The sequence below is a fragment of the Clinocottus analis genome, unplaced genomic scaffold (assembly GCF_023055335.1).
Source record: "Clinocottus analis isolate CAN_PGR_092001 unplaced genomic scaffold, fCliAna1.0.p SCAF_18, whole genome shotgun sequence".
Lineage (NCBI taxonomy): Eukaryota > Metazoa > Chordata > Actinopteri > Perciformes > Cottidae > Clinocottus > Clinocottus analis.
Window position 1 is genome coordinate 13,343,087 of NW_027175909.1, and position 14,039 is coordinate 13,357,125.

The following is a 14,039-nucleotide window of genomic DNA, read 5'->3' on the forward strand; positions in this document are numbered from 1 at the left end:
GCAAACCTGGTTTGTGTCTATTGTGTTATTAAAAAGGGGAGAGAAAAATATATATTTTGTGTACAGCAGCACAATAAAGACCGAAATCCAACGTTGACAAAACACGAGCATTAATAAAGCAATTTATTCGCCAAATAAGAATGCCTATACATTATATACAGTACGTACGACAGTCTGAATACTACCAGGAAAATGCTTTGCAAAACAAAAGTAGATGGACTCCCAGAGAGACTGCATGGAAAGTGAACGATCATAATTGTATTCTGAAAACACACGCGATGATATAACCAGGGATTCCCGACCCCTCTGGGCAATTAAATATACACATTGCATTACCTATACAAAACAACAATACTCTGTACAACGTTGTATGTAAAATACGATTGCACAACCCAACAAGTCCCACAACATGTCTATATTTGAATTCAAGCAAGGCTTTGCCGCTTAATTTTGATAAAGTAACGTAAAATAATGAACTCTGTATTTTGGCAACTCCACTACCACTCGACAGACGTTTCATTCTTGCTGCTTCGGAGGAAAAGATCCCTTTGTTTACCAGTAAACACGTGAAAGTGGTTAATACACCAGCCGATGATGCAAAACTATGAGAAAAAAGGTCGGAAGACATCACGGTATTTACACTGATGATTCAACACTTGGAGGTGCATGGCTTTCTGTACAGTGTGCGTTTTAATGGTGTGTAGGTCGACGTGAAGACGACCGCGTCACTCTTACTCAGTTTATCCTGTCGGGGAGAACCTCTGAAACCAAACCATACCCGGGTCCCCTCTCCAGCACTATCAACACTCGGCAGTCTCTTCTTCAGCAAAATTCCACATGGAGGCCGGCTTCCCCTGCAGTCAGAGTTCACTCCTGCTCCTCCTCCTCCTCCTCCTCCTGGAGCTCCTCGATGGCGTCCATCGGAGCCCTGGAGCACACCTCGCTCATCGGGGCGGCGTCCTCGCCCTCCACCACCAGCTCGTTGGACATCTCGCTGTTTTTCTGCAGAAACGCAAGTCGGGAGGAATAAGAACCACAAATTGCTTCCAAGTCACAGATGGAAAAAAAGTAGCAAACTGCCTTTTCAAGTTGTGCTTATCTAATTCCTGAAGAGCACACAGAGAAGTATCCAGCAGCATGCAGAGCCCTGTGCTTCTGCTTATCAGCGTTAAGGAATTACAAACTGGAGATGAATGTTTAGAAGACTTGGCTGTAAAGAAAAAAATAAGATTTTTCCAGTGGGGCAATAGAAACATGGGACTTTTTCAGACCCTGAATGCAGTGTGATGCTCAGCATCATGTGTCAAATGCAACGAGCACAAGTACAAAAAGATATGGAGAATGTTATCGCGCTCCGATCAACAAATGGTTCGACAATTTGAGAAATACACTTCTCTTTCTTGCTGCGAGTTATCTGAGAAGATGTTTCTTCTAATAACCCTGTAATAATTATTTTTTTAAAAAGCAAATGACGGTTTATTTAACAGGATGCTGCCAGTTAGAGATTATTAGGGAAGATGAGAAAAACACTGACTGAGTAAGTAGAAAACAGTAAAACACACCCACAGTTCTAACTGTGTAGATGTTTTGTGCATTTCAATACCTAACAGACTATTTGGTGTGCCAGACAAATATTGAATATGCCCCAAAACAACGACAGTGTGCCAAAAATACCAGGACGTCCGACTGCATCCGGTTACATTTTGCACGCCAGCATGCTTTTCTAGCTACACTGACCCACAATTTCCTGCACAGAGTATGTAAGAGCAAGAAGGTCAAAGTTCAAGTTGAATGCATTTATTTAAGTGTGTACTTATTAAGGGCTGTATTCATAATGGATTAGTTTCATTACATCCCTACTCAAACTAAACAGGTTTGAAAATGGTTGAAAACACAGAATTCGGCGTGCTCTCATGTCTGCAACGAGCTCAACCCAGGTGTCCTCACCTGTTGTCGGTAAACATAGCACGCCGCTATGGCAACCATTGTCGACTCTCCTATGAAGCCGGCCAGGAGGGATCCGACCCCGAGCGTGGCCCCGTGAACCCTGAAACACAAAGCACCACGATCACGACGTGGAAATGAATCGTCATCCTGTTTGATCCGCTTCAGAAATAAATCAGAAGAAGAATGAAAAACAAACAAACATTGGAAGCAGAATATCACACGATACGTTATGAATAAAAACTCAGAGAGCCCGCGTCACAGGGCCGGCCTTTGTGACCCTCACACTGTTCTCTGAAGTGTTGACTTACCCCATATAAGGCAGCACAACTAGACTGGTGATGAGGACAATGATGCGTAGAACCGAGCTGGGGGCCAGCACAAAGGTCTTTTTCAGGGTCATGAGCCATCCAGTCAAATGAGCCCGTACAGTTACTGCAAACACACACACACACACAGAGTGGAAATCACCCCACTGGTCTGAAAGCCACAGTAGGAAGAAAAAAAAGCAGCTGAAAAACATCTCAAAATCGAGTGTCTTACCCGGCACGGGAAAAAAGGAGAATATTCTGAGCGGCACCACACACAGGTCAGCGAAAGCGTAATCCACTCCGATGACGTCCACCAGGATCTTCTCTGATAAATGAGGAGTCCAAAACACCACAAAGCAAAGCTGGAAACAAAATGGACAAAATACAAATTCATCTTTGTTTGCGTTCGATGCAGCACAATAGAGGCGCCCGGCACGCCTCATTAGATTTCATTAGTTCATTAACTCGAGGGCTTTCAGATTTAATGTAGGCCTTTGAAGCTCATGTGGAACAAGCGAGCGAGCAAACACACCACAGACAATGTTATTGTTTCTGGAAGCAGTCGCAGAGGCACGTGCAGCATTGACGGAGCGACGCTGCTATTACAAGCATGTTATGGGAGCGTTAAACAGAAGGATAACCCAGTTTGATCTGAACATGAATAATACATCCGTTTCTTTAAAGTTGCATGAAAATAGTTTCTCTGCACTTCAAACTTAGAACAAGCACCGGGGGGTCTAGAGATTTTAAAAAAAGGTGTTTTTCTAGAATGTTCTTGGCATTCAAAGGCAAAAGCTAAATTCGCCCCCTATGCAAAAACTCAACATGATCTTATAACCCTTATTAACAACCCTCCTACAAGTCCTCGCTCACTTGTGCCTCCCTCTCAGTTGGTCTGTGGAAAGGCCATCTGCTGTCAATAAAGCTCCTTCTCACGCATTATGCACACTAACCCTCTGAAACCTGGTCGCAGTATTCTGGAAGAACAAATACTACGACTCCAGCTGAGCTTTACACCACTCACGCTTTCTGTGCGGGTATCTGGAGTTGAGAATTTACATGAACAAATGGAAATTCACTTCCTCATTTGAATGCCACGCAATTTCCACTCGCCCTGAGCACTGGCTTCAGGTGCATTCCTCACAATGCTTAAACCAGTTTACCCTGTTGTGGAGAAAGGTCAATCCTCACCCCATCTCCAGATAAAAATGTCAGCTACAGCACAGTATGGCCTCAGTACAGTGCATTATGACCTCATACAGTGCATTATGACCTCATACAGTGCATTATGACCTCGTACAGTGCATTATGGCCTCAGTACGTCGCATTATGGTCTCAGTACAGTGCATTATGACCTTGTACAGCGCATTATGGCCTCAGTGCAGCTCATTATGATGAAACAACACCACCTTCATCTCAATCGCTTTAAGGCTAAATTGTATTGCACCTCATGTGTACGTTGCTTTGGACGTAAGGGTCAAAAGAATGCTTGCCAAATGAAGAAATGTTAAATAACGTAAAGTTGCCGACATTGAGTCATACTTTATGGAAAATAAGGCAAGGAGAAAGGATGACAGGATGAAAAGTAAGCACACTGAAAGAGTAATTCTATAAACCTTCCACCGTCTCACTCTTCTTCAAGAATGACACACGTGTAGCAGAAAGAAAACAAAACAAACATTGCTGTGGTTTTATGGTTGAAGACTTCTCTGAACCAAATTGCACGAATAGATTACCCGGAACTGGTGATTTCATTTGGTGTCGCCTCGCCACCTATCATTATTTTTGCACGTAACTAATTTGTTTGGCTCAAGTGAAACCGCCGTCTCCCCTGACTCAGCGGTGGTGCCTTTAAACGAGGTGAGACATCCCCTCTCGCCGCCACGGCCAAGTCTGTTTACAGGACAGCAGAGCCCGCCTCCAACATATTTCGTCAGCCTCCTCTGCTGTTTACATTCCTTTGTCTTTCCTTCATGTGTAATCATGCAATCAGAACAAGTCCTGGCATGATGACTGTCAGCTTGTTTTGTACAACCTCACTACAGAGCATACCTACCTGCCGGCTTGTGTGAGTCGAGCCCAGTCACCCTCTTGTAAACATGTACAGCTCTAGGATTGCACATCTGGTGACCAACTCTCCTCCTCCTCCTCCTCCTAAAAAGACCCAACCTTTGCCACAAACTTCCTGTTTTTCTTATTCAGCCTGTTAGTGCAACTAACTGGTGAAAAAGCTTCTTTTCTACTTAACAGACGTGCCCTTTGCAAGTGTAATCAGAGAGCCTGCCGATCCTACCGTGTTCTTGCCGATCCCCATGACATAACTGTTCAAAAATGTTGCCGAAAAACAAAACGACTGAGCAGCAAAGCACACAGTGTGACTGCAGCACTGATTATTTAGCAGAAAAAGTACACCTGCGAGGAGCTTTTGGAATGTGATAACCAATGTGTTTTAGGTGAGTGCCGGTATTATTAAGCTCTAAAAGCTTGAGTGGAAATGTTAAGGGGAAACAAAAGCCCCTTACCCTCTTCACAAATTCCACCCTAATGTCTCTCCCTCTCTCTTTTTCTGCAACTTGAAACCATGACATTACTACAAAGAATAAGTACATTCAGTATGCCTGCAACTACGCCGCGAGCCCCCTTCACTATAAACACACTAATGTGCAGCTGTAGCCGCATAATTAACGTGAATGCTTTTTTTAGCTTCAGAGTCAGCTTTAGAGATTTTTTTGCAGGACTCTTTGCCTTTGGCAAACTTTGCAAAAACTCTGTCAGACACGTTTCTGCAATTGTGCCAGTCCTCGAACGAACCTTGCTCTCCAACGAGTATCTTTCAATCTGTGGTGCAGCAGGTTTAGAAACAGGCGTTTTTTACTATAGGAGAGGTCAAATCTCAACGTAAGGACACTAGAAACATTCTGTAAACAAAAAGACTGGAGATGTTTGCGTAACACTGATGACATGACAGCAATGCCTGAAAAGAAACTGGATTATTTCAGTAAATCTCATGAGGGCTGCAACTGTTTTGCTCTATCTAATCTACAATGTAAACAAGCTTCACCTCCAAACCGCGTTCATTTTTTTCAAAGAAAAATCCAGCCAGACGTTCAGCATTGTGTCCACTCAGACCATAAAAACAAACTGTTAACCACAACTTTTTTTTCTGAGAAAATCATGCTATATTCTTAGAGTGTAATTTAGGGCCTGAAAAATAAAAAAAAATTATTTAAAAAAGATGTGTCCTCATCTTACCGTGAGCGATAGAGCCAGACAGCAGAATGTAAACTTTTTAATATGGGACTTGGTGACCGAGGTGCCGGCGTTCAACTTGTTGCCGGGATTGTTCTGTTGAGAAGGGAGAAAGTGTTAGCGGCGTGAACGATGAACTGTTACCAGTAAACGGTTAACATGGTTCGGTGTGGATTACCTTCTCAAAAGCCGGGTACACTGCTCTCAGTTCAGTTAACCACCCGTAGGGCATGTGACCCACCGGGTACGTGGCAGTGAGCACGGCCACGGCCTGGAACGACAAAGACACAGCGGCTAGGAGTCATCAGCAGGCCACCAATTAAACGTTGAAAACACCACGCGGCTACATAAATGACAGCCGTCCAACAATAGAGATAAAAGCAACACGTGTGTCTCTCACTTTCCCGACCACGTGGTTTTCCGCAAGTTTATTAATTGAGCTCGTCATTGTGTCCCAAACAACAACAACAACAACAACAACAACTGACAGCGCCAGGCTTTTACGCAGGAACAGAAGGGCCGTGAGGAATGTTTTCACTCAGTGCAATCACGCCCTGAGTTCCCCGTGAACGTGGTGAATCACTCAAACCGCTGGCAGCCAGTGTTGTCAATGATTTCCAGTTGGTTCTGGTAAACAGCTTTGTATTGTCTCTAGTCGTTTGGGTCTCTGTGAGGCAGAAAGCTCCAGAGGCAGTTTGTCGGCATCTGGCTTTTCATCTGCACCAACTTGAGGGAGGAATTAGTACCACTGGCTTCACAAAGCTGTGAAGTCCCTATATGTCAAACTGCATTGTATAATTACACCAGCATTACTATAAAATGACTTGACGCCGCGTTATTAATAACATCCAGATTAAATTATAAAAACAAACAAGTTCTTCTTAATCATACATGACAGTTTGTGACTATAAGAAATAACAGGAAAATGCTTTTTAGAGCAACAGTTCAGAAGTGTTATTTATTACATTTCTGATACACACACACACACACACACACACACACACACACACACACACCTCTGTGGCATCAGTGGTCCCCTTGAGGTCGCGAGACACAAAGAGGTTGACGATGGGTCGGCTGATTCGCTGAGTGGCCAGGATGAGGGCGAGGGGCCACCAGAAACTCAGCATCTTTTTGATCGTGGCGTCACCCTGCAGGGAACGAGACAGATCTAAAAAAAATGACTCTCAAATTTGACTAAATCCGGTAGAGATAAAGGGTCCCTACCCCTCGTTTACTCCTGCCATAATTTGCTTTGTTAACAATAAAAAGACAGCACTTACGCCAACGTCCAGTCCACTGGAGTCTGGGATGTTTTCGTGAACGTTACAGTAGTAGCCCAGGCCGACGATGGTGAACCGGACCAAAGCGCCCATGTACAGGGAGAGGATCGGGATGAGTAAAGGTTCCACACACTGCAGGTTACTATGGAGGAGAATGGCCACGAACACAATCTGCAGGAAAACAACGGCCGTGATTTATTTAACAGCCAAACATTCACAACAACTTTCTTCCAACACTTCAAACGTTGCCCCTCTGCGTCAAATCAAAGAGAATGGATCTCGTTACCTGGGCCACGACATCAGAGATGGAGGCTGAGCCGACTATGACGCTGTACTTGTGCTTGAGAAGTATCCCTGCATGAATCCAAGCCTTCAAAACAGAACAGCGCATCGTGTTATCACCGGTAAACAAGCATGAAACTGAAAACAAAAGCTCTATTTTGAACCACAGCCGGATCACAGGCGTTATACAACGGAGCAGAGCTCGACTTTAAAGCGGGGAATACACTCACGCTGACACCGGCATGGACAGAGGATTTAAAAACGAGCAATTTCTAGGTCGGGTGTAAATCCACGATTGCGTCACGAAAAATGTCTGGCTGCTGATGTAGAATAATCTCGCTGTAGTGTACACTTACCATCGCATCCAACAGAGGGAATGCAGCCAGGTATAAGAAAGCCTTTCTTGTCTTGCCCCCCACAGAGTCATCCACATGGTGGAGCTTATTAATGATGTAGTATCCTAAATCTGTGTAAGCTACAGAGAAGGAGAGGAAACGGAGATTAGGAAGATGAGGAAAGCTGCCATGGTGAAAGTTGAGGTTTGCTACAAATACCAACATAGGATGAGGTTTAAACACATAACGCGTCACCATCATCATCACACACCTATCAGGATGTGGAGGACGAAGGCGATGACGCCGGCCGTGGCCATGCAGAGCACGGCCTTCCTCCGGTCCCTCCGGCTGTTGACGAACACCAAGCCCACGTTCTTGAAGTCGCTCATGGGTCCGGTGAAGAACTTCATCAGGGAGTAGGCCAGGCCGTAGCTGGCCAGCATTTCAATTGCATCCTCTTTGACTGTGGCTATGCCCCTGTTGAGGGCCTGGAACAAAAAGATATTACGGGATGGGCGTGGAGAGGGTGAGGTGTCAGGGGGAGTGAGACAGCACATGAAGGGGGAGGGAGAGAGAGAAGAGAGAGAGAGAGAGAGAGAGAGAGAGAGAGAGAGAGAGAGAGAGAGAGAGAGAGAGAGAGAGAAAGAGAGAGAGAGAGAGAGAGAGAGAGAGAGAGAGAGAGAGAAGTTCAGTATTGCCCACATGACTATGACTTAGCCTAACTTTATCTCTGACCAGATGCTACTCCACTGTAGATCTGCTCGTGCTTTACAGGCACAATAAAGAGTGCGACCTTTGACATAGTGCAGAGCAGCGAGTGTCATCAGGAAACACCCACAACACTTGATCCCAGATGTATTTCCATTCAGAACAACCATTACAGCTGCCTCCTTTCCTTCGCAGGGCGATGCATATGTATGTGTGTGTGTGTGCTATTTATACCAGCTAACAGAGACATTACATAAGCGTAATCCTAGCCACAATGTGTGTGTATGTGTGTGTGTGTGTGTGTGTGTGTGTGTGTGTGTGTGTGTGTGTGTGTGTTTTATTTTTGTACTCCCACACTATCTGCTCAAGGTCTCTGGGGAGAGGGCAGCCCCCAGATCAGTGCTTTGACAGAGGCAGGACAGGAAATGTCCAAGCAGGGAAACAAAAATCAAATGCATCGGTGTGTGTGTTTTGATTTGTGTACTTGAGCCGCCATGATCTCAGGCCTCAGATTTAATGAGTAATCAAATGCCAAATAGTGTGCTGCTCGTCTGGAACAGTCTGGTGAGTAAAATAGGTTGTATAGCACACACACAAATAAAAAATAAGCTATCCGCAGCAGCATATTCATTTGGAGACAGACATGTCAGAAACATCTGACTAAACTAGGGCCTCCCTCTCTTCCTCCTCTTCCTCCTCCTCCTCAATAATGTATATGAAACCTAACGGATGTCTTCAGCCTGACAGCTAAACTAGCTCGAGCTACAACACAAACCACCGGTCTTTACAGACACAACAACACTCGAAATAGACCGTTTCCTGGAGCTTTTCTGTATCTTAAACAACCAAAGTACACCCGGTTGACACTGAAACATAAGTCTCACAGCGGCGGAAGGATACCCTTTAAAAACCGTTAGCCGCTCCGAGAAAAAAAAGCAAAGCGACTGTTTTTTTTCCTTCTTTTTCTGTGTGTGTCACTGAGCGAAAATAACAACGCAGGCAAAATAAATAAATAATACACAATAAAAACACAGACGTTACCTGTTCTCCGAGGTCGATGGCAACGTTGGTGATAGCCAAAGGCACCAGAAAGCGGATGAGAGGCCAGTAAGGAGTGAGAGATGGAAAGTCCACCATAGTACAAGCCGGGATGACAGAGCGAGGGGCATCTGCCTCGGTCTTGATGGATTAAAAAAGAAAAAAAAGACGTGCAAGCAGGCTAGTCGAAGCACCTGTGTCTCTCCAGCGAGGGGGGTAAAAGAGACGCTAAGTGGGGCAGCGGCAGGAGCCGAGGCGCTCCGGTAGCGGCGGCGCTTCACGATGCTTCGACGCAGCCGAGCGGAGGCGAAGGTCAACGGAAATTTCAGACGGGGGCATCTTCCTCACGAGTCATCGTCAATGGGGGCGGTAGGTGCCGGGAGAGGAGGCGCGAGCGAGCGGGAGACGAAGGCGTGCCACTGTTTTCTGCCGCCGGAGATTTGGATATGGGGGGCGGGGAGGGAGGGGAAAAAAAGCGATAATCCGAAACGGGTTGGATTAGGTTCTCTCGCGCCGCGTTTGACTGCGCCTGTGCTGCCGCTGCGCGCGCGGTCCGGTTGCCGTCGACCCTCCCCGCAGGCGAGGAGCGCGCGCACTGCCGCGCCGCACGTGGGCCAGGCGTCCCCGCCGTGACATCACCAGCTACTCTAAAAAATTAAAAAATAAAAAGAAACATGGCTTTATTATTATTATTATTATTATTATTATTATTATTATTATTATTATTATTATTATTATTGTGTGGGACACGGGGCTGAGTGATATGTGTTTACATTGAGGCCTTGTTACATTGTTCTGACTGGTAAACACTCGTGCATTTTTTGGAATAGCACCAAATATTAGGGAGATTTAACTGGACTAGAAATATGATCTATTGTATGACCAACTGGATTAACATTCTGATTAACCATAATGTTATAAATATATATATATCGTCAATCTCATACAAGTTTTTTTTAATAAACCCTGACATGCCCGATATCTGTTGGGAAACACTGACCCCTTGTGGACAAAGCTAGACAAATGTTTTCCGAGACATGTTATTTATTGTCATGCTTATTATTTATATATTTTTAAAAAATGATGCAAATACGTAGTAACAAATGGCATTTGAGAAAAACACAACCACATGTAAATAAGCATAGACATCGGCATCCAGTAAAACGGAATTAGATCAATTTCTCGTATGTATATTTGACCAAATTCTGTGATATAATGTACATATTGCACATTCACATCACAAAGTCTTGACTGGGAGTTTGTTTGTGTGTCAAAACTAACTCTAATCTCTGAAATGGTCTGCATTGTGTGTTGTTATTTTACCCATTGCGCTATATAGAGATGTGTGAGTTGATACCTACAATTACTTTGGTTTGTGTAATATATCTCACAGCAAGTGAGTGAATACAAAAGAAACGTGACTGTGCCAATAGAGTTTAATTCAAATAAATTAATAAATGCTTTTTAATGTACCAGGAATGTCAACAAACTATCCTTGTATGTTGGCAAACATACTCATATTATTAAGGACTTGTGTGCGGCACTTTTAAAATATTTAGATATATAATTAAAAATTATATTTAATACATTTGACATGTTTATTATTAATATTTTTAAGAATATTAATATGTGCGTATATTTATCTATGACATATTGACCTGAGTTTTGTATTACATTTGTATGTTGTGCAACATTTGTTTGCTTAAGACACACACACACACACACACACACACACACACAAACACACACACACAACTGCTGTGGTCTGTTTACAGTTAATGTCAAGTGGAAACGTGCTACTGTTGAACGAGCGGTGAGTTATGTTCAGTCAAACTCAGAGTTGTTTGTGTGTCTGCGCGGTGCCTGAGGAGCTCCTGTGGTACACAACCTTTTACGAGCACACACACCTTCCCTCCAGAGCCGTAACTAAACTCAGATGATGGAGCCCATATACCTGAAAGTACACTTTGTGTGTTAAATCCTGAAGCTACTATTGAAATTCCTTTATGATGTCAGTGTTTCATTACATCTCAATAATACTGGACTTTGTGGTTTTATTTGAAAGTCAATCATTGACTTTTACAAGCTGTTTTGTTTTATAGAAGTGTGTTTAGTGCCGCGTCTATTCACATGTGTCCGATTTATTTTGTGCGTGTGGTTTTGGGTTTTGTATAGCAGCCTGCGCAGCCAGGACTCCACATGAGTTGTTGTGTATCTGCTTGTATAACAATGTAGTTCAACACAATGTTGTTTTTGTTCTTGCGGTTGCCGAAGAAGGTGAAGACGGAAGATCCGTTTTATTATTCATTTTTTATCGACTTGGAAAACCGTGTTTACAAGTTTCCCAGATTGTAAATAAACATCAAATACCTGCAACGTGTATTATATTGAGTGTTTATAAAGAGTACAAAAGCTTCTTTTATGGTTTTCCAGAGTAACGGATGTCACTTAACACTTATTTAAACACTCATTTTATATATGATATTTACTACGATGACGATGTTTTCTGATTTTTTTTACAGTGTGCTGACCTTCAGAAGGTTATCTGACAACATGTGGCTGCCAGACAGTTAGCAGGTATAAAATACATCTCAGCGATTTAAGTATTGGCAGACAGAGATTAGTAATCTAGAGGCACAGAGGAGGTCAGATTTTGCTAGATTTTGACAATACTTTGGATTTAAGAAAGCTTTTTGTTTGAGAGTACTGAGTAATGTCCTGTTGTGATGTCATACATAGAATTTATATTTACTAAATGTTCATGAATGACAAATGTTGACAATGCAACTTTATTTAATAACCACATGTTAAATCCAGAGACAATTCAAAGTTAATTAATTTCATTTATGGGCAAAGAAAAGCATCATCAAAATAACTAGAATCAAATTCGATTTGAAGAAGATATGAAATTTAATTACTTTAAATAAAAATCATACAAATTGAATAAACCAGAAATACATTGCATTTATAATTGACCCGGATGCAACACACAAAAGAAACTATAGTATGTTAAAGGCACAAGAGCAGCAGAGTTTTTAATTAGTTAAACGTTTACAGGTGGTACAACACGCCCTCTAGTGGCCAATCAGGGGCCCGACAGCTGTTATTAACAGGACCTGAACACACCTGATTCAGTTTATAATCACGTTTAACCGACAAACTCTCAACACTTTCTGCCATTCCCACAGAGGACGACGTAACCTCCTCCTCATAACTATCAGAAATATTTATTTAAAGGGACCGGACAATTTGTCACAGTCCCAATGAATCACATCCAGATGTATGTTCTTGTGTGTTCTAATATCCACACGCAGGTCAGAGCTGCATCAAAACCTCCACTTGATTTTTTCCAACTTCAGTAAAATGTTCACATTTAGCATCAAATGAAGCAGCTGATGTTGAGCTGTCTGCAGGAGCACATCGTGAGTCACGAGCCAGAGAGGAACTAGACGTTAGTCAGAGGACCCTGAGACGCCGGTGAACAATCTGAACGTTGTCTCTCCAGCACTTTATCACCAGCCGGGTTACAATAAAGAGGTTTACAAAGCATTTCAGTTTGTTATAGTGTCCCTTTTTTAACTTCAGAGAAGTCCTATACTTACACTTAACATATAACAATGTCTTGAATTCTCTTTTTATGTTCCTTATTGCATTTTGATGTGGTTCATTTGCCTAAAGCTGTCTTGAAATACACTCGGTGCACACAGAGGGACAAAAACAATGGCAGTGCAGGTTGTGTGCTGCAGCTTCAGGCTCAGTCAATCACTGCCTGTTGTCACTGTCAATAATTAATGACACAATTAGCTCCTGAGTAGTCTGACAGATCTGCCGCGCTCTCACTGTTGACTGCTTAGCTGGCAGCCTCCTCTCCCCGACTAAGCCGAACGGCTATTGATTTCCCGCCTCACGCCGAGGCGTCACGCTGAAATGTGTCCGACACGCCCTCCATTCATCTGGATGTGTCTGCTGACGGGCCCTCAATCTGTGAATGAGTTGAAGTGTGTGAACACGCTGCCACACGACCTCTGGGCCCCTGTCAGCATTACTTAACGCACGCGAGACGCAGAAGAGGAAACGACCGGCGTGATACGCTGAATATGCTTTTTTTATAAGAGGCCACAGGAAGTTGGATTTGTGGGCAGAAAATTAGGGGAGTCAGAGGGAAGAGCAACGGCTGGTGCTCTGAAAACCGTCCTCACGGCTCATTTATCTCATTGTGTTTAATGGAAAAGTGGCGTTCGTTTGAAAAGACAGTAATATATCGACTGTACGCACTAAAACTATCATAAGTCTTCCGAAGATCAGTTTTTACAGCATAACAAGGGCAATATCTTCAGACTTTAGGGCAGTGAAATCGTGAAGTTAATAAAGATAAATATTCTTTTCTTGTTTGTTTTTTCTTTCTGTTCGATTGTGACTTTGGTGTCATTTTATTTTACAGATTAAATTGATTGTGCATCAATATTTTTGCACCTTCACTGGAAAGTGTAGTTTCATAACTGTTCACATAGTTCATAGTTTTGAAGGATCCTAAATACATTAATTGTTCCACTAGGGAACTTATTTAGTTCAATATATCTGTATAAACACTACTGACACTTAATTATAATGTGTGTAAAGTTAATTTAGTGCACTAGCGCGTTATTATGGAGTCATTTCAGACTCCGCCTCATTGTGTTCCTCTCATGTGTTGTGATCCTGATAATTGATAACTTGTTCATCAGAAGATGAATCACAAGCTTTACAGCTTTCTTTTCATTTTATAAAAAATGAACATGGTATAACTTCGGACTGTTTGTTGAACAAAACAAACAATTTCAAGGGAAATTATCGTCGACATTTTTCATGTTTTAGACTGGGCAAATATTTGATAAGTTGAAAATATAATC

At 42.9% G+C, this 14,039-nt stretch overlaps 1 protein-coding gene across 1 annotated transcript; it reads right to left on the reverse strand.

The window, feature by feature from the left end:
- Positions 1-110: 110 nt before the first annotated feature.
- On the reverse strand, positions 111-9,728 carry ankha (ANKH inorganic pyrophosphate transport regulator a). Its single transcript, XM_068582122.1, has 12 exons — positions 9,154-9,728; positions 7,676-7,892; positions 7,426-7,544; positions 7,074-7,157; positions 6,788-6,958; positions 6,521-6,655; positions 5,683-5,775; positions 5,508-5,600; positions 2,488-2,617; positions 2,256-2,379; positions 1,948-2,047; positions 111-1,002 (listed from the first exon to the last, which is right to left on the reverse strand). Exons 1-12 carry the CDS (start codon positions 9,247-9,249, stop codon positions 868-870), a joined length of 1,497 nt encoding a protein of 498 aa, XP_068438223.1. The 5' UTR covers positions 9,250-9,728; the 3' UTR covers positions 111-867.
- Between the last annotated feature and the right edge of the window lie 4,311 nt (positions 9,729-14,039).

What these genes read in the sequence shown, in the direction of transcription:
- ankha (XM_068582122.1), bottom strand. Translation starts at nt 9,249, where the DNA reads ATGGTGGACTTTCCATCTCTCACTCCTTACTGGCCTCTCATCCGCTTT. An exon ending in TCTCTGATGTCGTGGCCCAG is followed by an intron (nt 6,959 to 7,073) that starts GTAACGAGATCC and finishes GTTTTCCTGCAG; the next exon opens with ATTGTGTTCGTGGCCATTCT. An exon ending in GTCTGGCTCTATCGCTCACG is followed by an intron (nt 2,618 to 5,507) that starts GTAAGATGAGGA and finishes TTTTGTTTCCAG; the next exon opens with CTTTGCTTTGTGGTGTTTTG.